The 24994-nt window shown below is 39.6% G+C and overlaps 1 protein-coding gene and 1 long non-coding RNA gene across 3 annotated transcripts in view; both read right to left on the bottom strand.

Annotated features, from left to right (window-relative positions):
• Window positions 1–2312: 2312 nt before the first annotated feature.
• LOC143273816 (uncharacterized) lies at window positions 2313–10839 on the bottom strand. Of its 2 annotated transcripts, XR_013052010.1 has the most exons (5): window positions 10701–10839; window positions 9323–9432; window positions 8084–8274; window positions 3857–3983; window positions 2313–2879 (listed from the first exon to the last, which is right to left on the bottom strand). It is a non-coding gene; the product is annotated as an uncharacterized LOC143273816 (long non-coding RNA). The 2 variants fall into 2 exon arrangements; XR_013052009.1 differs by lacking the exons at window positions 9323–9432; window positions 10701–10839 and having other exon boundaries at window positions 2313–2882.
• The window catches only part of LOC143273815 (rho GTPase-activating protein 20-like), a 32130-nt gene continuing 17851 nt past the window's right edge, over window positions 10716–24994 (bottom strand). The window contains 10 exon segments of the mRNA XM_076573945.1: window positions 10716–10855; window positions 12220–12523; window positions 14717–14930; window positions 14932–14982; window positions 17009–17195; window positions 17630–17739; window positions 19689–19850; window positions 20272–20450; window positions 22089–22271; window positions 24827–24890. Coding sequence (XP_076430060.1) covers window positions 12258–12523; window positions 14717–14930; window positions 14932–14982; window positions 17009–17195; window positions 17630–17739; window positions 19689–19850; window positions 20272–20450; window positions 22089–22271; window positions 24827–24890 — 1416 coding nt within the window. The 3' untranslated portion in view covers window positions 10716–10855; window positions 12220–12257.

The raw sequence follows: 24994 nt of genomic DNA, 5'->3' as shown, positions 1-24994 counted from the left end.
TATGTGTATACATTTTTTTTTTTTTTTTTTTTTGGTTTTTCGAGACAAGGTTTCTCTGTGTAGCTTTGCGCCTTTCCTGGAACTCACTTGGTAGCCCAGGCTGGCCTCGAACTCACAGAGATCCGCCTGCCTCTGCCTCCCGAGTGCTAGGATTAAAGGCGTGCGCCACCACCGCCCGGCCTATGTGTATACATATACATACATGAGTGCAATAACACTTAGTGAAAAAAGTGGCCATGAATGTTAAGGAGAGTGGTGAGGGGTATATGGGAGGATTTGGGGAAATGAAATGGGAGAAATGTGGTAATTAAATTATAATGTCAAATATTAAAAATAGAGGATAAATGATATCTCCATCAAATTAAGTGTGTCCAGACTTCATGACAATATTCTCTTATAATAAGTGACAGTTATCAAAATGATCATTTAGTTGTCCAATCCACATCTATGTATCATGGCTGTGGACTATAAATGGACTGTAACTTCGGTGGTCAGTGTCTGAATTCCTACTTTTCTCCACACATACCCTTTTATTAAACAGATATTCTTGAATTTACAGTAATATAATTTCTGAGATTAGCTAATATCTGAGAATTTATTCATTTTTTCAATAAATATTTAGTGAGTTTGACAGCAAGTTTGATATGTCTGGGGACACATTGAGAAATATTATCTACATTTCACATTCTGATAAAACATTCTTATCATGGGTGATAGAAATTTGTTATATATACACATATACGTGTATGCATATACATATAAACAAAAATATTTGAGAGCTGGTAGTAATATTTTTGTATTTTATTTTATTTTATTTATTTATTTATTTATTTATTTATTTTGGTTTTTCGAGACAGGGTTTCTCTGTGTAGCTTTGCACCTTTTCCTGGAACTCACTTGGTAGCCCAGGCTGGCCTTGAACTCACAGAGATCCGCCTGCCTCTGCCTCCTGAGTGCTGGGATTAAAGGCGTGTGCCACCACCGCCTGGCTTATTTTGTATTTTATTAATTTCATACAAAAGTGCTGTTTTCATCATTTCCTCCCCACCATCTCCCCATCTAGGACACACACACACACACACACACACACACAAAGTTGGATGGATTGCTATTTACACAATACTTTAAATTCTAATTGTGTTGAAGATTCTGTTACTTCTGACTCAAAAAAGCTAATTTTCCTATCTCTAAAATTAGGTTAAAAACTTACCAAATGAAATGTTCTATGCAAAGTGCTTAGCAATGGACCTCACACTTCAGAAAAGATCTAATCTAAAGTCTATGGTGTGACCCAAGTCTGAGTGCAGATGATGATGATGGATGATGATAGTGATAATGGTGATGATGGTGATGGTGATGATGATGAGGAAGTTGGTGATGTTTTTGATGATAATTTTGATAATAATTTTGATTATCGTGATGATAATGACCATCATGATCTAACAATTCGAGGCTCACCTTCTGAGAACATCTCTGAATATCTGAGGATTTCAAAGCCCTGTTTATTCAGCAGCATTTCCTGCTGCTGGAAACAGTACCGGACCCTCCCTGCTGTTGGAGACACTGGCTCTCCAATCCCTGTTGGTGGTGAAAGTGGCTTTATCAGAAGGGTCAGGTTTCTCTTTCCTGGCAACAGAACATTAAGAACTCTGTGTTTGTATCTCTACAGCCATGTGCTCCTTGTTCAACCTCTGAGCTGTCTGCTTTGTAATTTCAGATTCCCGGGCTGTATCAATTCCATTTACCTTTATGCTTGTGTGATCACCATGCACTGACTTTCAAAGGGATAAAAAGTATCTGGCAAAAGTGGTATCGATGAGTATCTCAGGGTAAATTCTGTGAAATAGTTAGTGGTGATCTTTCAAAAACTATTAAACTACACCTACTTGATGAAGTTGTAAGGAGGCTGGAGATACTAAGTACTCACGTTAACTATTTGAAACATTGAGCTCAGAGACTGGAAATACTTCCCTTATGAACTCATTCAAGCATAAAATATAAGATTGTCTTCAGTTAGGAATACCAAGATATTACTTTTGCTTCAGTTAAGAATACCAAAATATTACTTTTGCAAACAGTGTTGTCAGAGCTACTGAACTAAGTATGAAACTCGAAGGAATTACAGATAAAGACAGTTTGAGAAATCCATTCATGTGATGGGAGTTCAGAAGAAAAGACCAATAAAGTGGTTCCAGTGGCTCTGCCACATAACTGCACATCCTGAGTAACGGAGGGAGAGGAGGAGACTGCCGGACGGCGTCCTCCAAAGACTATGGAGAATCATGAAACAGACAACACTGGAGTCAAAGCAATCAAGTTATTGGATGACATTTACTAAAACAGTAAAGAATATGTAACATACAGCATAAAAAATAGCAAGTGAAACTATCTGTAACAAATAGGATAAAATAGAAGAACAGAAGGAATGTCATATAATAAGGTTTTCCGAACTATGGGTAAGTGTGAGGTAGAAGGAAACCCTCAAATGGAATGAGTTGGAACCTGAGAAGTTCTTACTCATGGCTCAAGTTCATACTCTAAAAGCCTCACTTTGGGTTTCTCCTCTGGTTAATGGTGACATGCTCAATATCTTTTAAAAAGGAATTCTCATTTCTGGACAAAACCAGAAGATTCAAACAAATTCTGTTAAATGCTGTAAGTGGTTTCCAAAACTAGTTTTCAGTGGAATAATATAGAAAGTGAAGGATGTAGCCCAATGGAGTTCTTGGGATTCAAGTCTCCAGTTACTGAGAAAATCATGGGCAGAAAGACAGCTTGGTCGATCCAGATGCTGACTCAGTGATCATCCTCCAGTTTTTGGTTCTGTAGAACACTATGACCTTCGATGGTACTGGATGCGGAAGTTGTTCCATTGCTCACTGCTAAATGAAACATAAAATGTCATCTTGATACAAAGATTGTTAGATTATAGAGTCACATCAATTCAGATAAAATAAGTTTTTCTGTGTATTTCCTCAAGTCAATGAGATAAATATTATCAAGCCAAGAAAGTCAACTATGAACCTCATCTCAGCTCTACCCAGTGAATTACTTGTGTTAGCAATCTACCTGATTTTGAATGGCAACAACTGTTGGTCCTGGTAAATTTTAGCCTCTTGACCATTCTTCACATATCTATTGTAGTGATTCTGTGTCATTTAATATTTACACCAATGCTAAGTATTTGATAAGATTGATCTCTGTTATGAAATCAAGCCAACAATATTGTTTATGCACAAGGATAGCACAGTTCATAGACAGTAGTCCTGAGGGATTTATCTTCCAGAATGTTTGATGAATTTTTAAATCAAGTTATTGTAAATGATGTTTTCAAAACTAATAATTTCAATATCTAAGATATCTTCCATGACTCATGGACCATGAAGAAGAAAGGTGAGAAATATAGCAAGCAATATTCTGGGGTCCTTACAGTGCTAAATTAGGAGTTCATGTGTCATATATACACATACTTATATGTGTGTAAGTACTTTAACTGAATTACATACAAATATAAGCATATATACACACATATAAATATATACACATGCTTATACATGTGTATATAAGTACGTGTATATATTTAAATAAAGTGTCATTTAAAAAACTTTCCCCATGCTGTGACATCATGATGTGCCCAATGCTGCTGAGAGATCACATACAACTTTATGGAATCAGGGAATGGTGTCATCCTTCCATTCACTTGATGACGATTTAAAACTTTCCCTTACATGCAGGACAGTCCTCCTGAGGAGGAGCAGATGGACTCTTGAATACTTTATCATCACCATTAGGACAGGTCCTTTTGCAGGACAGCCACTGTGGTCATCACTGGCATCCTTCATGTCGTCAGACTCACCATCATACAGTGAATCGGAAGACATTTCTATGTCATCACAACTCTTTCCGATGTCTTCAGGAAATACAGTGGTATCTTCTCCAAATATCTCTTGAAAATTTTCAACAAGAATTTCTACAATGGGGATCTGTAACACCACAAGGCAAAAACAGGATCCTCTGTCATTCTACATAGTTTACAAATTTGACATCAGAGTCTTGAAAGGAAGAAAAACTTGAAATCCAGAATTATGAAGAGAATAGCAGTTACTACAAACAGATATGAACCCATGAATGACTAAGAATATTATGGACATGTATTTAATTATACAATCAGTATAATACATTATAATAAATAGAAAAAGCTTCAATATTTCAAAAGTTTCAATATCATTGCAATGACTAATGTTTTATGTTTCTTCTTAATGGTGCATGCGTGTGTGCCTCTCTCTCCTCTCTCTCTCTCTCTCTCTCTCTCTCTCTCTCTCTCTCTCTCTGTGTGTGTGTGTGTGTGTGTGTGTGTGTGTGTATAGTTATATGCTCTTGTGAGTACTTGATGGCCATGGAAACTAGAAAAGGTGGTCAGATGCTTGAGGCCGAGATTTCAGGCAGTTGTAGAGCACCATACATGGGTGATAGAGACCCAACTCAGGTCCCCAGCAAGAGTCCTATTAACACTTGAGACATGTATCTCTCCCCGTGGAAATTTCTTACTGTTAACCTGACTAAATTGTGATTTACCTTGCACACACACACACACACACACACACACACACACACACACACACACAAAACCTCCAGGTATGTCTGTATTTCCAGACAGCCTTAAATGAGGAGGTAAGTCTTCCCAAATCCACTGACATATGTCCAAGATTGACTAAAAGAATAAATAATGCTGAAATCACTAAGCACCAGCTTTTATTTCTTTTTGCAAACACACTGCTGTTTTCCAAGGTCTCTGTCTAGAATGGAGAGTCTAGGGTCTTTGCATCTTACTAAAATATTTGGTTAAAATCTCATACATATTTCAAAGAAAAAGAAATCACTAGAAAGCAAACAGACATTTCAGAACTGATATGCTGCCAAGAGGAACTGGGAATGAATTGAATTAGTGACTTTACAGGTACCATGATTTTCCCTTGATTTTGTTTGTTTGTTTGTTTTGAGATGAGAAGGAGGAGGAGTTTTTTTTTTTTTTTTTTTTTTGGTTTTTTCGAGACAGGGTTTCTCTGTGTAGATTTGCGCCTTTCCTGGAACTCACTTGGTAGCCCAGGCTGGCCTCGAACTCACAAAGATCCGCCTGCCTCTGCCTCCCGAGTGCTGGGATTAAAGGCGTGCGCCACCACCGCCCGGCCGAGAAGGAGGAGGAGTTTGGTTGCAGTGGTTTGAATGGGATGCCCCTCTAAGTTCAGGTATCTCAAAACTTGCCATTCTCCTTTTGACACCATTTGGGTAGTGTAGGTGATTTGGGTTCCTAGAGAAAGTACGTCATTGGTTGAAATTTAGGCCCTAAGCCATTTCCATTCACTCTCTTCTCTACTTCTTGTTTGCTGTCCAAGGTAAGAACCTCAGCTCTCAGCTTCCTGTTTGAGTTGCTCTGCCTGCCTGCGGCCCTGCTCCTCTGCTGTGATTATGAGGATTCTAATCTTGAAGCCCCAAATAAACACATGCTTCTAGAAGTTGCCTCGGCCATGGTTTTATACCAAAGCAATAGAAAGTAACCAAGAGAAGTAGTTGGTTTCAGGGACAGCAAATCATGTAGAGATATCTGAGAAGAGGGAATCTGAATTGAGAAGATGCCTCCATAGATTGGCCTATAGCACTGGGAAGTGTAGGGGACACTGTCCTGATTAACAGATGAATTTGCAGGGTCCAGATCGCCAGGATGGTGCCATCCCTGAGCTGTTGATCCTGGGTTATGTAAGAACGCTTTCTGAGGAAGGGGAACAGAGCAAGGCAGTGAGCAGAACTCCTGCATGCCTTCTGCTTCGGCTCTACCTCCAGTCCCCGCTCTGCATCAGTGGGAGCCCTGGCAATTCTCAGTAATGGACTGCTCACTGGGAGTGGATCATGAAGGGAATCCTTTCCTCCATAAACTTATTTTTGTCAGTGTTTCATCACAGCAATAGTCACAAAGTAAGGCACTTGCTAAGTTGAATAATACTGATAATTGTCTTTTGATTGAGATGGTGGAGTTAAGTCAACTTTACTAATCACTTATGTTCCTTCTCAGGATGCACCTAATTTTATGTTTGACCAGTCTTGCACGAGATAGGAAAGAAAAGATTATAAGGAAGATCACACTCAGATGATTGCTGTATTTCATATGCAAATAGTTCAGAATGGTTTTGCTCTTTGCTTTCATACCTGAACATATAAAGGAACATATCTGAACAGAAATGTCCATAATGGGAGAAGCATTAACAGTTGTTAGAAGTGAAAAACCATATTTTATTGATCCATTTGGATTGAACATGCAGCTTAACTTAGGCTTGGATTTTATATTGCCAGTAGCTTGGTAGTTGAATAGTTTAAAGGGGGTTGTGCATAGCCCAAGCCAACTAGAGTCCTAGGTGAGTAAGCTGTTCCTCATGCTATACTGCCCCATTGTGAGTCACATGACTTCCTTCCTATGGGCCTTATCCCTGGAATCTACTAGCTGAAATATACATTGTACATTAAGGGTTTACTATTTATTTTTATTTTCTCAGTTTTCTGAATTTAGTACAAAATGTTTTGATCGTATTCCACTCCCAGAACTCTTCCCATAATCTATTCCTACTGAACTTTGTACCCTTCCTTTGCTTAAAGGCATCATGTCTGATTTGTTCGTTGCAGATTTCCTCAGGAGATTTATATATTAATGACTTAATCTTTCAGGCTCTTCTACTGGTAATTAAGTTTTAATAGATAAACCAAGCTGTGAGGCAAATGGATCATGCTGCTGTGACGTTAGAGGGAATATAAGACCCCATCTTCCTCTCTGGCTGTCTCTCATTCTGCTTTTTTCCTAGCAGATGAGTATGTTCTCTCAGGAATTTTCCCCCACACATGAAGTATTACTCTCAGGCTATCTAAATAAAGAAAGCATATCAATAATAAATCTGAAACATCAACAACACAAGTTAACATAAGCTGTTGTGTGGAGCGCTGGCTCAGAAGTTGTGACCACTGGCAGCTGTCTCAGAGGACCCAGCTCTTGCTCCCAGCACCCGTATTTTGGATCACAACCATCTGGAACTCCAGTTCCATGGGATCCAATGTTGCATTGCTTCCAAGGGCCCAAACTTACATGCAGGCAACATAAAACTTACTGTAAAGTAAAAAAATAAACATTTCATTCATGCTTCATACAAATTAAAATAAACATTTTGTGCTAGAATTATGGATCAGTAGATAAGGGCACTGGTTGAGAGTCTAGAGGATCCAGTTTGGATTCTCAGGACCTCATGGTAGCTCACAGCTGTATGTGACTTTAATTCCAAAGAATCCAAAGCTTTATTCTGACATCCAGAGGCACTAGGCAAGGTTGGAATATACAAGCTTACATTCAATCAGAACATTAATAACACAAAAAAATTTTTAAATACTTTAATAATATCAATGTTAATTTTTATAAGTGAATCCTTACAGTATGTAGTTATCCAAATGAAAAGCTGTCTGTCATAGGAGCTGATAGACAAGATTTTGCTGACTGAGCCATAAACAGCCAACAGAACACACTGTATATAGAGCCTTGGTGCCCATATGTTCAATCCACACATAAGTGTGACTAAAGACCAGAGCAGCTGGGAGTAAAGGTCATTCCCTAGGATAAGAAAACTACTTTGGAGTATTTGTCCAAGTCTATGTATTGTTCCATATTTGTCCACAGTCCTGAATATTAGTTTGTTGAACTCCAGCACACATCTCATTTCTCATCTCTATGGTTCAGGCACATCAGATTCTCAATCTCAATTAAGAAAGGAATGATTTACTTCCTTCCAATCCACATTTACTCTTTCCCTTCCCAAAGCTCTCTGAAATAGACCAATTCCTCGTCCACCTCACAAGAATGCAACTCAAGCTGGGCGTGGTGGTGTACGCCTTTAATCCCAGCACTGGGGAGGTGGAGCCAGGTGGATCTGTGAGTTCGAGGCCAACCTGGTCTACAGGGTTCCATTAACAGCAATGATCTGTCCAAGGTATGCCCAATTCCTAGATCACAATGGAGACTTTGTTTCCAAAGGCAGAGAACAAGTGCCCTTACCTTTTTTTGAGAGATCATCTCCAAATCCCAAGCTGCAAGAAGTAGGCCTCCATAGAAGATTAGGGGCTATGCAAACTGACAATCCATAAGCGTCCATGTGATTAATGGAAGAATGACTTTTAATCTTGTATAATACACTCATAAGGTGTCTCAAGAGGATGAAATTAGGTTTTGGCATCTGTGATAAAAGACTAAGCAGAGAAAAATGGGACAGTTATGTTTGTTTGTCCTACAAGTAATGTTACTTATGAATCTGTAAATACCAAGAGAAAGAAGGGTGAATCTTTTGTAGACTAGTTCATAGAACTGGTAGAATTCAAAAGAAGTCAAGAATATAGCTAAAGTATTGCCTAAGACATTTTCTGCAAACCACTTCTGTGTAGAGAGCCATGGGAAGTCTTTGAAAATCATGTATGTGCGTCTGTGCACCACATGTGTACTTGTTACAAACCGTCATGTGGGTCCCGGGAATGGAAACATCCAGAGATGTTAAACATGGAACCATCTGTCCTCTCCAGACATCATGGAGATGGACACATGTAATATGTAACTTCATATAAACACATGTAACAGTCATTTGTCATTCTAGAATGTGATGAGCTGAACAGGACTGATGAAACTAAGCCAAGCACTTATAAAAGCTGCTTCTATAGATAAGGCTGAGATGCTAGAGTCCTGGCTGGTAATAGGAGCTCAAAGCTCCTCTGTTACCTTAGAAATCATTCTATGGAGTATTGAACTGGAAAATGTTTCAAAGAAGTTGAAGTTGAACCTAACCTAGACTTCTCTAGCTTGCTAGAGTTCAGCAAGTTGAATTCAGTAACAGCTCTATATACCAATCAATGTCAGATATTCAGCATGTGAAATATCATTAAATACTGCATGGTAATCACACACACACACACACACACACACACACACACACACTTTTGTCTCATGCAGGAACTCAAAACTGTATTCTGGACTGGTCTGGACCCAACTATCTAGCCGAGGCTGTCTGCCAAACCATGACAATTATAATGTTGCAGCCTCCCAGATGGTGAGATTACAGGCATGAGGCAACACACATGACTGAGAAATGCATCTGTTTATAAAGTGACTCTACATGTATGAGCAAAAGAAACCTCTTGTCATGGGACATCCTTTCAGTGGATAATCATGTAAATGCAAGCTAATACACCTCTAAGAACATACCACTTCTTTTTTGTGTTGTTCCCCAAGTGATTAATGTATCATTACCTCTGGATAGCAGCAATATTTTGATTCAGAAATCCTTTATCAGGGACTTCAAGCCATTTTTCATATAGGTGGAAACAAAGCAAGCTTCCTTGTATACGTCAAAAAAATTCCTTATATTTTTTGAAAAAGAAAAATAAGAATCGTAATGGTCAATATACATCGGAGAAATTATTGAGAAACAGTTTTGTTGAAAAGTATCTGTTTAGAACAGTGGTTCATGGCCATTGGGTCCTGATCCCTTTGGAGTTTGCATATCAGACATTTAAGTTACAATTCATGACAGTAGAAAATTACAGATATAAAGTAGCAACAAAATAATTTTATGGTTAAGGGTTACCACAACACAAGGAACTGTATTAAAGGGTCAGAGAATTCGGAGGGTTGAGAACCACTGGATTAGACCCCACTTCCTTAAGGGATTCCCAACATATCATCTACCCAGAATCTCAGCTCAACTGTGAAACCCAGAAGCAGGAACCTGGGTATTCTCACCTAAGACTGGAGCAAAAGGAGCAGGGTCTGGATGTGGTGGCAATGAAATAAACCTATTCTCTGTTAAAAGTGCTCTTCCTGGATATAAGCAACCATAAATGGACAGGGTCAGTAAACAGTTCATCCAGAGGCTACAATTTGATGAATTAGAGCTTTTAATTCAGATTCATGGTAAGAAAAGTTCTAATGTGCATGTAGAGCTCTGCTTACAGGCACACTTGGACTGGGCTGAACTTTCTCACCTGACCCCTGTGTCCCATGTGAGAATGTCTGTTTCACATTTACTCACTTAACTGTGCAAAATTTCCACTCTTTAAATTGTAAGCAGCAGCTTCATGGCAAGTTCAATGTGGTAGACTCTTCATTAGTAGGTTAGGCTACTTCTTGATTCTCTGACATGGGATTAGGATAGCAATGTCTGGTAAATGTGAAAGTACTTATTTATTTTTTGGTAGCGATGAAAACAATTTCATGTCTGTACTTGGCAACATCCAACTCTCTGTGAACCTATTACAGGTCTTTGGTGGACTAGCCATTGTGTTGTAGTTGAAGGATATATATACATATATATTTGTAAATCACTTTCCCCACTATCTACTTGTTTTGTTTTTCCTCACATGGTGTGGTCAGAGGTGAAATCAGTGGAGTCCTTTGCAATGGCAAACCAAAGCACACCTAACATATGGGGAAGTCACTTCTAACAGAAGACTCTTCAACTGTGTCTTTGTGATAAATCCTTTAGCTTGTCAGACTTTTATCTACCAGGCCTCTTATCCTTAGGTCATTATGTGAAGGAAACTATCATCATCAGTTTATCTCAAGGAAGGAAAGTACTTATGCATCTCTAGAGGGATGCTGAGTGTGGAGGATGCTAAACTTTCTTTACCTTTAAGACAGATGCAACAACAAGGACAGATTCCTCAGTCAAGTTGACTTCCTCCCCATCATCAAGCTTTTCTTTAAGGGTTTGGAAGGATTTGTTGGCTATTGGTCTGAAGATCTTCTCCGTATGTAGTCCCTTTTCCTCAATAATAGAATGTCCTGTGTGAGGTAAAGAAAAGCTTCTGTTATTATAGATCCACTCTTTTGAAGCACCAGTATGTCTCTTACTGAGAACCAGAGCAAGGGTAGGCACGGGTGCAGAGCTACACCTGGGAGGAAGGAAGATTTTGAATTTTTTCTTTCATTTTTTGTTTCTTTTTATAGCTTCTAGATATATCTTCTCCCCTAATTACTTTTTCTAATTTGAAACATTGGGGTTTTGTTGGAATCACTTATTCCTTGGCACTGACTCACACTTCTGTCCCCAAGCGTTTCTTGAATGGTCCCCTCTTACTCTTGCCTTCTCTTCTATGAACATCTTTCCCACGCCTGCCTTTCTCAGTTACTATTGGTATATTTCCCTTCCAGTGTCCCAGCCGTTATTATTACTTCCTGTCTGTCCTGGGTCCTGTTATGAGTCTTAAAACCTGTGTTTTTAAGAAAGCTTTATCTTGTTATACTTCCTTTGACAGAGACTTTCATTTCCTTTGTCTGTGACTTTTCTTTTCAACTATTAATGTCATAAGGTGTTGTCACAGTCAAGGACCCAAGTAAATATCAATTTGTCTTCCATGTTTTCAGTATGTAAAAATGACTACCATACATAACCTTTACTGAATATTTTCTCTGTTATCAGATTTGGGATGATCATAATCATGGTTACCAGAAAAATTTTGTAAAATACACAAGGTGTGGACAGTAATTATTGTGTCTCTGACATGACAAGCTTGTTCATATGCAGCATAAATTCCTGAAACTGAGTATAGAACTAAAATGGATGCCACACACTTAATGTTTATTTTCAATGGCAATTTAGTAACATTTAAAATAGCTCGTGTCATATTGGGTGGCTTGTAAATACATTCTACTAGAATGAAAGGGTTAATACATAGCACAGAACAATGCTTATACATAATTCCTTTACAATACAAAAGAAAGCACTCTAGATATTTTGGATTATAAAGTGGAATAATCTCAATGGCAATGATACTAAGGAAGACCCCAGAGTAATTCAGAGTCATGAAAGAAGCTGGAAGAGTTGAGGTTTGGGGACTCAGAGGGTCTCACCCATAAACCTATTTCCTCCAATAAGCTGGTGGGTTTGGGTCTTTGTGGAAAATAGTGGAAGACGTTGAAACACTGTAGGTTTTTGTTACGGGTTTTTTTTTTTTTTTTTTCAGTCTTCTTGGATTGCATGGCTCTAACTTCAGCAGGATTAATTTCTTTGAGGCAGTATTTTAAAAGGATCTCACTCTCATAGACAGGTTATCTAGACATTCATTAGTCTTACAATTCACCGAAGACAGAGGTTTCTGGAAATTATGTTGAACAGGAGAGCTGTAGACACCCAGAGTGAAACTCACCAGTACTGGAGTAGACAGATTGCCATCCTCAAACACACTCAGGAAAGACATCCCGAAGAGGTGTCTTTTGATGGGTGGTGATGGGTGTCAGGATTTACAATGAGTTGTTCCTCACTTGTTGGTGATTGGGTGTCAGAACTTCCAACAAGGAGTTCCTTGTTTGGTGCTGGTGGAGTGTCAGCATTTCCAGTGGGGTGTTCCTCATTTGGTGTTGGTGGAATTAAGCACACGTTGTCTTGGCAGATATCTGAGCCCCATGTAATCACTGGATTTATTAAAGACGTTTTGACATGTTCCTTAGAATCTAAAAAAGGGAAATCACTGTATGTTATAATTGGACTCACTTAACCCTTCCATGCCTTTTCATTTTATAGCTTACATACCTTCAGCATCACCATAATACATAGACAAGAACCAATAATATAACATTTATAATAATAAGACTGCATCCCGAGGGACATGATATCTAGTGGTATATGGCCCATAATCAGTAATTTTTGGTGTTTGTCTTGAAAGCTATGCATATACATATTAGAATCAAGCAGTGATGTAGTATACAATCTGAGTCCTCCTGTGTGAATTCTTGACTGAACAGCCATGGGCAGTATTTGAGACTATGGGGGGTACAGCCCCTCGATAGCCCTCTCCCAGGGTCCAGGAAGAATCTACAACCAGCTGATAATCTAATCTTTGACAATATTAAATAACTCTATGCACATGAAACTCTTTAGTTCATATGCTTCATTTTTCTGAGTTAGTTCTCTCTCTACATAGCTTCTTTTCTGTTCTTATACTTAGCTCCTCACTGTCCCTTCTCTTCCTGTCCTATCATTGTCCTAGTTCCTACTAAGCTCTTTTCATCTCTGTCAATTCCTCTGTCCATCTTCCTCACTTCCTCTCCTGCTGTCAGGACCTGACTCAATCCACCTACACTCTGCAAAAACTCTGCCTTGTTGCTTTCTCCTTGGGCCATGCCACTCTGCTAGGAATCTTGCCTCAATTGCTTCCCTCCACCTGATATGAAAAACAAAACAAAACAAAAAACCAAAAACAACAACAACAAAAAACACTCTTTGTCCTGAGTCACTTGGCCTGTGAGAGGAAGCGGGGCGGTGGCGGGGGTGGGGGGGTCCCTGGGTTTCATCTGCACAAGAAATAAAGCTATGCACCTAGCCTGCCTCCAAAGTGGTGTCTCCAGAAGGGTGTTTACCTTAATTCAGGAGACCATTTGCCATTACAGCCTAGGATGCTTAAGAAGAATTTTAGGAAAAATACACTGTTAAAAGTTCTTGGGAAGTTATGAGTGCATATGAAATTAATAGCAGAAGATAGCTGATATATTAAAAGCTGAATAACACCAAATACTCCTTGAGATTTGGCTTAATTCTCTCAAAGGCCCTTAGCTTCTTCCAGGTATTAGCTTTTCCATATTTGGTTGAATTCCTACTACATTCCTGTGGCTTGCAGCAGGGAAACTATAATTTAAGAGCAGTATCTGCACTTCATCTCATAACCTGCCTGACTGTATTTCTCTGACAGTCTTTAGCTTTTCTCCCTTGAACTATGAGGTCAACTCTGAGCTCATAGCATAATTTTCCCCTATGGGTATATTATGCTATATGAAGACTTCCAAAAGAACATGCATGGTGGTGCACACCTTTAATCCCAGTTTTCAGGAGGTAGAGCCAAGAGGATCTCTGTGGGATTGTGACCACCCTGCTCTACAAAGCTAGTTCCAAGACAGTCAGGGCTGTTAAAGAGAGAAACCCTGACTGGCAAAATTGAATGGCTATTCTGAGTATTATAAAAATCAGTCAAGAGTCAAGATATCAAGGTAAGTGACATTTCTCCACATATTCCTAACTAATTGTATACGTGGCACTTCTAGAATTTACTTCTTACATAAATTCAGGACCACTGTGAAGAAGGAATGACATTTTACAGGCAGTTTCTGACAACAGGAAAATACCTATAATGTACAGGTAAAGTTTTAATTCCAAATGGTTTTAGTAGACTCCCAATCGCTGTGCCGTGGGATGTCTTTCTGTATGCTGTGAATATGTGTTGCTCTCATTGGTTGATAAATAAAGCTGTTTGGCCAATGATGAGGCAGAATAAGGTGAAGCAGTACATTTGAACTGGAGAGAGGAGGAGAAAAGGAGGGTGGGGAAGACGCTGTGAGCCACCACCAGGAGAAGCGAGATGTGAAAGTAATGGTAAGCCATGAAGACACACGCCAATGTATAGGTCATTAGAAATGGGCTGAGTTAAGTTGTAAGAGCTAGCTAGCAAGAAGCCTGAGCCATTAGGCCATACAGTTTGTAAATAATATAAGCCTCTGTGTGTTTGCTTGGGACCAAGTGGCTGTGGGACACAAGTGGGAGATTCATCCTGGCTGTGGGGCCAGGCAGGACCAAAGAAACTTCCAGCTAAATGATGTTTTCAGGGTTAAATGTGTCTAACTCATAGGTTAAGGTAATACATCATCTATACTTACCTATAGTTCCCTTACTGTGGAGAGGAGCAGTTGGACTTCTGGGCTCTGCATCACTAACTGTGGGGCTTGTCCTCCCCCTGGGATAGGGGTTGTCTTCTTGTTCCTTCTCCTCTGTCTCAACACTGTTGGTGGTTGGAGTATTCAGGGAATTGTAAGCCTTCTCCCCATCAGAGCAAAGCAATGAGCTCTCATAATGAGCTCTCATAAATGAGCTCCTCTCCAAATATTTTTGGATAATTCTCAATGAGAAATTTGACGAGAGAAACCTGAGACAAAACAAGGCAAACACAAAGGGTCTCTGTCATTTTGCATGGTTGTAAATCGCATTTGATATATGAGCCTTGAGGCTAAAAGTATGTAGTTCAAAATTCAGAGAAAAGGTCAGCTTCTACAAAATATGGGGGGGGTCCTGTTAGAAATATGAAAGAAGATTTTTGAGGTCAGATAATAAAATGTGATCATCACAGTGCAATACTACATAAGAGGATGATTTCTAGTGCTCCCAATGTGATGGCCAGTATATACTGTTAACTTGAGTAACTTTTGTTCCATTTGTGACAGACATGGCTGAGCATGTCTCTAAGGATGCTTACAGAAAGGTACAGTTAAGAAGGGAAGACTAACCCTCAATGTGGGTTCCATCCTATTGAAAGTTCCTACTGGGTGACTAAAAATGAAGAGACAGGCAAAGCCAACTGAGCAAGAGCATTCATGTGTCTCTGATTGCTCAGTGCAGAGGCAATGTTAACGGCTCAACAAACAGGTTCATTATTATAAGTAACTTTGTAACTCTGTAGTCTTGGCTCCAGGTTTCAGCTTCAAAATATAAGTAACTTAGGTGCAATTCTGGGGGTTTGCTTGGGTCTGCTAGGACAGCTGAAGGCTAGAGCTGCAAAGAGACAGCTCAGCCCTGGAGGGTTCAGTATCCTGGACACCTCCAGCTGCATAGAACAGCTCTGCCCAGGAGATGTCCCAGACACCTCGAGCTGCTTAGGAGCCCAGGGCCAGGGTGCTACTTTCCTGTCTGTGATTGGTTGGTTCCACAGGTCAGTTGGCTAGGGACAGAGATGGCCCTGATCTGAGCCTGAGTTTCCTTCACTGGCCTTTCTTAGCTTTCTGACAGGAATTCCAAGGCCAGGATACATTTCTTTCACTCACTCTGAGTCTAGGGACCAAGAGTGTTTCTTTGGTACTGGTTTCAGAGTCAGGGCATGTTTCCTTAGTTCTGGGTTTGGGGATAAAGTGTTCATTTATCTGGCTCAGGTCCCAAACCCAGGCTGTGTTTCTTTCCCTGGTCCTGGGATCCAGGGCCAGAATGCTACTTTCCTGCTCTGTGATTGGTTAGTTTCATAGGTCAGTTGTCCAGGAGCAGAGATGACTCTGATCTGAGCCTAACTCTATTTCTTTCTGTCCTGATCTGATCCATCTTTCTCTAGTTCTGGGCTCCAGGGTCAGGGTGGGTTTCTTTAGCCAGCCCCCTTTCCCTACAATTATATTGGGAAATATTTGATGTAAGGCCTATTTGCAGTGAAGTGGGTAATTGTGGATCTGAAATGACAGGTTGTTTGGAACCCTAGCTTTCTCTTCTGTTTGTTGATTCTACACAATATGAGGAAAGCTGTCCTGAGTCAGGTCTTCCTGTGATATACTTCTTACAGGACCAAGAGCAATTGTTCAATCAATAGTTAATCAGAAACTCAAATACTGAGAGTCCAAATAACCATTTGGTCTTTATACTAAATAAATTCTGGTATTTTGTTATCATATTTGAAATGTGCCTGCCATAGAAAAGTATCTCTAATTCAACCATAATCAGCAACAAGAGGCCAAGGATATATTTGATCACACTAACCATGTCTCAGTACAACATATCTGATAAAACAACCCATATTGCCTTTGTTTCACTGGGAAACCACCTTGAAAACAAGTAGAAATTCACACATTCCTCAGTAATGACATCAAGGGTTCAGTCTTGATTTTCTAACCCACACCTGCGTTTTCTTATCATTTCACAATGTTAGCTCTCAGTGGGTTAGTCTAACAATATTCCAAATCACAATCAACAAAGGACTGAGTCACTGAGCTCAAATACCCATTTAAATTCTACTTACTCAAAATCCACAAATGATTCTTCCTCTCCAGATGAGTGACAATCAAGAGTGCACTCATTTAAAAAACAAAAACAAAAACAAACAAACAAAAAAATAAACCCCAGAGTCTCGGAATAATCCTGTGTTCCTGTCTCATTGTGAAGACTTGTTTACTCTAGGCATAAAACATATGTCTCATTACCTTTTTGGTGATATCTGCCAATGTTGAGTTGCCAGAGCTAGGCAGGCATAGAATACACAGGGCTATGCAAATGGCTAAATTAGAAGATGTCATGCTGTTGAATCTAGAGTTTCTCTCAATTTTATATAATATCCCGAAAAGTGGTTTCAAAAGAATGATATTTGCTTGGGGTAGTTGCTCTAAAAGACTGAACACAGAGACAAGTTATTTAAAAACAATAAATTTTACTCATGAAATTGTAAATACGAAGAGAGGGAACAGAGTAATTGTATCTTATTCATGGTTCCTTGAGAGTAAAGTGAAAGTAGGAATGTGTCCTATAAATTATGCTTGCAATATCTCTCCAAGTCAGAAAAAAGGACAAATTTAATTGATATGTACGCACGCACGCACGCACGCACACACACGTTACATAAATGCTGAGATTAAAAGCATGGGCCAATGTGACTCCCCAAGTCATACTTATCCTTTCAAAATGTCTTCTGTGTTGTGAACAATTGAAACCTTTTGTTGTCAGTCAATATGTTTAGTAAATGATTCTGTGGTATAGGATCTAATGTGTCTAAGCAAACATTATTCCTCTTTTTGTTGGTGTTGCTCAGGAAATTAGTGAATCATTACCTCTTCACTGCAGCTACTTTCTTCTCTTCATACACTTGGTCGAGGACACCAAGCCATTCCTCATATAGTCTAGATGTCAGCACACTTCCTGGTATATTTCTTAGAAACTCCTGACATACATAGAAAAATATTTTGTGAAAAATATATATCACAGAAATTACTCAAAATACTTTCAACTGTAAAATTCAGCTTAGTTCCAACTTCATTCTTAGTTCCCAACCTATACCCTAGTTGGAGCCTAGTCTGACATGTAGACCCACTATGTTTTGTCCATCAAAACTAGAAACCTAAGAGCAGATTTTGGGTAGAGCACACTGGCACACACTTAAGAGATCAATACCTCATCTCAACTCTTATGTTCAAATGACAAACATATGCATTACAGTAATTTCTTCATGATCAAGGACTTTTTGCTTCTCACTCTAACGGCTCTGAAACAAGTGACCTAACTGTATGGACCCATGCACACATAAGCCAAGGCTGGGTGAGCCTGGACTTTCTTTCATGTGCTTCATTCTCCAAGAGAAAATGCTTGTAGTAACATTGTTGTAGAATATTGTTTTAAGGTGTGTTATTTTTGTTTATGTTGCATTTGTTTAACTCTGTGAAACTGTTACTGTGCCTGTCTAAAACACCTGATGGCCTAATAAAGAGCTGAATGGCCAGGAGGGAGACAGGAGAGAAAAATAGGTGGGGCTGGCAGGCAGAAAGAATACATAGGAGAAATCTGGGAAGGGGGAGATCAAGGAGCCAGAGGATGAGGCCTCCAGGGGCCTGCCACCCAGCTACATAGCAAGCCAGGGAGTAAGAATGAAAGTAAGATATACAGAAGTAAGAAAAGGAAAAGCCCAGAGGGGGAAAGGTAGATGGGATAATTTAAAGGTAAGAAAAGCTGGCAAGAAATAAGCCAAGCTAAGGCTGGACATTTATAATTAAGAATAAGCCTTATGTGTGGTTTGAGAACTGAGTGCCCCCTCCTCCCAAAAAGAGCAAAACAACAACATAACATCCTTCCTCTAAGTGGCAGAGGAAATGGAATGTATGTCTTTGTATAGTGACTGTCAAATAAATATCTCAAAACTGAGCAACAATATGGTTGCTTAAACAATATTCCTGAACAAAAATATCATCCTCAGTAGCACTAACTTGGGATGGGGAAATCTCATGAAGCCAGACTTCTAGATATAGAACTACAGACACATAAATACTACTGAGAGTGGAAAAATAAGTCTTCCTCAAAGATGAACCCCCTAATTGGTAATCCAATACCAATTGGTGGCTAAGAAATAGTGCATATACTGCTACCCATTAGTGGACTCATCAGGTTGTTTTAACATTTTTATGGATGTATATGTATATATGTATGTAATAACAAAAATTAAAAAAAATGGACCCTGTATTTGAGAGGAAGTGGGAAGTTGATGGGAAACAAGAGGACTTAGAGCAAGCAAAGGGAAGGAATGAAATTATGTGATTTAAGTTGAATTTTAATAGTAACATAAAAGTATCATTTTATGGGGCTGAAGAAATGGCTCAGTGATTAAGAATGCCAGCTTCAAAGCCATGAGGACCTGCATTTGGATCTCAACATTGCATGAGAGGGAGACAGGAAAATCATGGGATCTTGCTGGCTATGTGTAGCCAAAGTGTATGTGGAGGAGATGCAAGCTCTACTAAGGAAGAAAAACTCGCCTCTCAGAAAAAAACTTAAGGAGTGACAGAGAATGATGAAAACTGGTAACAAAACACATCTGACTAGGCATGTACACAGGTGACACTCATGTGTCTGTATAAAATGACCCTCCATACCCTATTATTATTTTGAAACCTGTTTTGCATGAGGAACAGAGGAATCAAATAAAAGATACTTAGTCACATTACCCTTCACTGTGACAGGTTTATGCTTGAACCCTTCTGTTGTGAGCATCAGAGGAACCTTTGGCTTATCAGACTTCTATCAGTCCTGTCTACTGTCCTTCAAGAGTACACATGATGCAGGAAACTACTCACACCGACTGGGAGGAATCCTGAGTGTAGAGGATGTGAGGACTCGCCCTACCTTTAAGATAGATGCCACAACAGGGACACTTTCGTTGTTCAAGTTCACTTCTGTCCCGGAATCCAGCCTTTCTTTTAGGGATAGGAATGCTCTTATATCACCAGATGTTCTGAAGATGCCTTCAGTGATTGGCCCTCTTATACTAATAAAGGATAGTATGTCCTGAGAAAAGAAAGAGAAACACCTGTCACTCCACTGGCAGCACAGAGCAGGTGTCCCTTCTTCTTGAGAACCAGGCTAATGGTGTGCGCAGGTGCAATGCCAGAGCTGGCGTGGATGACGAGGATCTTGACCTGGTTTTGGTGCTTCTATCTCCTGTTGTACCAATCCTACCCTAATGTTAACCCTGAGACCTCAGGCAATGTTTATTTGTAATCAGATTTTCCACTACAGTAAAGTGATTTAATCCAACTTTTCCAATACACGGTTTATAGTGAACAGCCCTCTCTTACCTTCCTATTCTTAAGCCAATGATTTGATGCACACTTGTTTCTCCACTTGATGATAGACTCGAAGGGGGGATATTTAGGAGAAGCAGGATTTTGTCCTCAGGGCAGCCAGAGAAGAACCATATGAGACCTACCAGAATTGCTGTGGGTAGATTGCCATCCTCACAAATGGCAGTCAGATCTTTTCCGAAGAGTTTTCCTGTCTTCACAACTGGCGGGGCTGAACACACTTGGTCCTCGTGGGGCACAGAGCCCTTGTGGAACAACCAGGATCTGAAAGGCCGTCTTCTCTTAACTGTTGGCTCCTCTGTATCTAAAGAGTAGATGAGATCATTACACGGAGTAGTTTCATTTATGTAACCTTTGTCGCAGATTCCCAGTTTATAATGTACCTGGTGTAACACATACAAAGAGGTTATCAATTTCTGATATAAAATTCCCCACATTCTTAAGTTGGTTACTCATCCTGTCTGTGTGTGTTTGTGTGTGTGTGTGTGTGTGTGTGTGTGTGTGTGTGTGTGTGTGTGTATTCTTCTTCTCTATACTCTACACTGTTGTTAACCTCAGAGGCTTGATCTGAGTGTTCTTCGGTGGGAATTCTCACAACACAATGCTGTCTAGCCCCCATTACATCATGAGGTACTTGACAGCCAGTTGAACAAGCTTCCTGAGTTATACACCATCAGAGGCCTCAGCGGTCATTTCCTTTCTCACAGCCTCCCTCACTGGTATTCAGATCAAGCTGTGTTCTTGTCCTCCAGTGTCATAGTGTCCCATTCTTAGCTGTCTTGCTGAGCTTTTTGAAGAACCACTGTCAGATTTCTTTCCTCAGCAGCAGATGCCCTCATGAGAAAGTGTGCATGACTACGTTTGTCAGGCAGACTCTGGGCCCATGCCCCCATGTGTTAGTTCAAAGCTGAGATCAAAGTCTCTTTTTCTCTTCTAAGATTGCTTTTAGAATATTGGACCATAGTGAAATCTTAAAAAAGTTACTACAAACACATTAACAGTAAACAAAAGAGTCACAGAACAAAACACAAAATAAACAGTCTTTCTCAGCATACAATATACTGGTTGGCTTTCCAATACCAAATAGTCAGGCCTTAAAACACAAGTAATATCATTCAGATTGAGTAAGATGTGTGAGTGAGTGAGTGAGTGAGTGAGTGAGTGAGTGAGTGAGTGAGTGAGCATGTATGTGTGTGTGTGTGTATGTTCATGTGCATATGTACTTATACATGTTTATATGTAATAATTTTTTAAAAGACAAAAATTTGAAAGCAATCAAAGTGGTTCATGGGAGATTTTGGAGAAAGGAGAGGAAAGGGGAAAATAATGAAAGTATAATATAATTTGAAAAAGTATTTAAATAAATTCAAAGGCCCCAGTATACAAATATTAGGTCCACTCAGATCCAAAGACACACATAAAACACAGTTGTTTTGTGAACTGAAATGAGATTAGAGACTGGGCTCCAATCCTAAGGCCATTTCTACCCAAGTCCAGAACAGATGATCTCCCCTTCCGTACATGTAACTTTTCTGTATAACTTTCATTACAGGTTTGTCTAAGTGTAGTGATTAGGACATTTTTTGCTCTGATCATGAAACCACATGATGGGGAACATATGAGGATCCAGGTCTTAGAAATCATATTCTAATGAGATCAAAGGTGTTTGATTATGTGTATTAAATGGTTATGTGTAGGCAGCATCTTGGCATACTTATGGTGACAATCTGCCTGGAAGAATGAAATGTCCTCCCTGTAGACAAGCTGAGTCTTGCAGCACTTAGAATTCTCTCAAGTCTGGCCTGGGGAATGTTGTTTGGTTTTTGATTTTGTTCCTTATTGTGCCCCTTTCCAAACATGAAATGACACTATGCATTGATATTGTATGCAGAACAGAAACTGGAATTGAGAAAGGCCACTTGAAGGAAGGTCAGGGACTCACTGCTCTGCTTCTGGCTTCCTGCTGGGTCTCTGGGCTTTAGGATGAATCGCCCCTGTAGATCTGGTTGTTCCACATACAGCCCAGGCAGGGCAGGAAAAGCTGTGCACTTCCTTGATTTCCGTCGTCGTTGACTGACGTTACTTTGAATGTTTCTCATGATGATGTCATAGGGATGCTCATGCTCTATGAGAAGAAAATAGGAATGTGAGTTGAAACTGAGGGTCATGAATGTGAGCAAACCTGCCGATGTGCTTTAGCATGCACTGTTATATTGGATTTCTCCTTGTGCTTCTCGACCAAGTAGACTGTACACGCTGAGCGTCAGGAGCCTCCCTGGGATGCTCTGATGAGGTAAGGATGTGTAAGCTGAGAACTCTGAAAACAGAAAACTTTCCACTTGTCACTTTGTTTGAAGAACATAGGCCCATCAGCGCACTGTGTAGGGGATTTTGCTGTGCTCCCTGTGACAGTTTTAAGGCCTGCTGGTTTCTGCCTTGAAAACACAGAAGCCTCCTGCACACAGCAGTTGTTTACGGCTCGAGGGGGCACGAACCTGGGATATGGAGCCTTAACATGAGGTGGATTAAAGTCTCATGAAGCAGCCAACTTTATTGAGAGCATCAGACAATTGGTACTCTGAGGGTGAAGAAGAGTCTCCTGAGCCAAGTGCACAATCACAAGGACAAGCTGCCTGTGGCAAAAATACTTTCCATGGAGGCTGCTGAGTAACAGCAGCTGAAGTGAACTCACTCCTATCTGCTACACCTGGGAAGAGCACAAAATCACAAAACATTTCCGTGTTTTTGATGAAACAGAAGTCACAAGACCATTGTCTTGGTCTTGTGGAGTTTTCTCACAAGCACTCAGAATTTCCCTCTCACGACTCCATTCTTGGAATGTGTTCTGACAGTGACTGTGGGCTAGATCTACATCCACAAAATTGGAATTAATGTAGAGATGTTTTCTTTGCTCTCCCACGTTTTACATTTTTTTTCTCTAAAGGAACCTTAAAGAGTCTGTGCTGTGGTGTGGATATGATTTTCTGGGAAGATGGAACCTTGCTCTTGTCCATTTCTGATGAATCACCAACACAATTAAGCTTTTGCTTTGCCTTTCCTTCTGACACAGATACAATGTCAGTGCTACAATCAGATCAAGAGTTACAGTAACATTTAAATTAGTAGACTCTAGAAGCTTCCAAGGGATCAATAAGGAACAATCTAGTATGAGTATACTTACTTGAGTATTGCCTGTGGGTTGAAATACACATTCAAAATGAATGCTGAGAAATCAACAAGACTGTTCAGTTCTTGGGATTTCTGAAACATCCATGATGTACAAAGCTCTTCCAAACCTTAGAATTAAAATATTACCAAGTTGACACCTTTCAGTAATTAAATATATTTTGTAATAAGCCCCCACATTTGTCTTATCATTGACTGAGAGCTGTAATTGTATCCACTTTATAAAAAGCAAAAGGACCAGACATTTTTGGCACATGTCTGTATTCCCAGCACTCATTTGATTGTGACAGTGAGGGTCAGGAGTCCCTTACCTGCCTGGGCTCCATATCAATACCCTGTGCCTTAAAGAAAAAAATATCAAATATGTGGGTGGATTATTCCCCCCATATTGCCCAGTGTACTAAAACCCAGAAAATAAATATTTAAAAAAAATAGTCTGATTTCTGTACTTTGAGTAACCAAGAATATCCCCAGAGATTGTTTTCAGGATATATGAGAAAAGTTTGAACAACAAGGCAATGTTCTCTCATCTCCAACAGACATCCTCACTGATACTTGTCTGAGGATCACTACATGTCTTAGAACATCACCTTTTCAGTATCTTTTGAAGGTCAGCCTCAGGAGCAGACTTGGTAATCTCAGATTTTTAATTCTTATCCAAATGCTTCAGATAATTCTTTTATTACTATTACCTATGTGTCAATAATCTTATGAAAAATTCCAGAAAAATGCAATATAAGGAATAGCAGATGATTCAGTCAGGAAGGCTCCCAAAGTCTGAACAGAGTATCTGTCATTCAATGAGGTCATAGAGAGATGTGAACTGACTATATTTACATGGATTCAGAGAAATGGCTAGATTTCACATTTTCATTCCAAAACACAAGCTGTATAGTTTGGAGTAAACAGAATATTCTTTAAAGTTTTTAAATTTCAGTTTTAGTTACGTGTGTGTTTTTTTCTCACATGTATATCTGTGCACCATGTTGTACCTGGTACCTGAGCAGGTCAGAAGAGGGAATCATATCCCCTGAAACTCGAGTTTTGGATGGTTGTGGGTGTTGTGGATCAAAACCAGGCCTTTTGCAAGAACAAGTTAAAAAGTGCTCTTAATCACTGAGACATGTCTCTAGCCCCTAGCATTGTCTTTAATCTTCAATGAATGAAAATTAAAAATTTTTTTATTTAGAATCAAGAAATCCAAAGTCTTGTTTTGTTTGTCTTTTTAGGAAAATTCTGTTTCTCAGGTGGAAATGCACAGGAAACTTCCAGGGTTTTTTTTTTTTTTCACCAGACCATAGACTGTTGCATAAAGAGATAGTATCATGTGACTAGGTTCTATTAAATAGTTGGTAATTGTGAATTAAATGAATGAAATAATGTTTAAGTTATTTTCTTTTAATGTTGATTTAACTTCAAGAATGAATGACGGAAACATTGAGAATTCAGGGTGAAAACATTGCCTTGGTCAGCCCTCTTTTCCCTGTTACTTACCTTGGAGTAGGCTTGGGGCTTCTTGGAAGCCACGACAGAACCACAGTTGGTAATCTTGAGCACTCTGGGGGGGAGGGGTAAAAAGAACCAACCATCACAGATAATCTTTCACAGTGGATTCTTTAAGAATACCTTTCCTCACCATTACCAGCTCTCCAGAAGGAAAAT

Source organism: Peromyscus maniculatus, chromosome 6, assembly GCF_049852395.1.
Source record: "Peromyscus maniculatus bairdii isolate BWxNUB_F1_BW_parent chromosome 6, HU_Pman_BW_mat_3.1, whole genome shotgun sequence".
NCBI classification, from domain to species: domain Eukaryota; kingdom Metazoa; phylum Chordata; class Mammalia; order Rodentia; family Cricetidae; genus Peromyscus; species Peromyscus maniculatus.
This window is presented reverse-complemented; position numbering and strand designations above follow the sequence as displayed.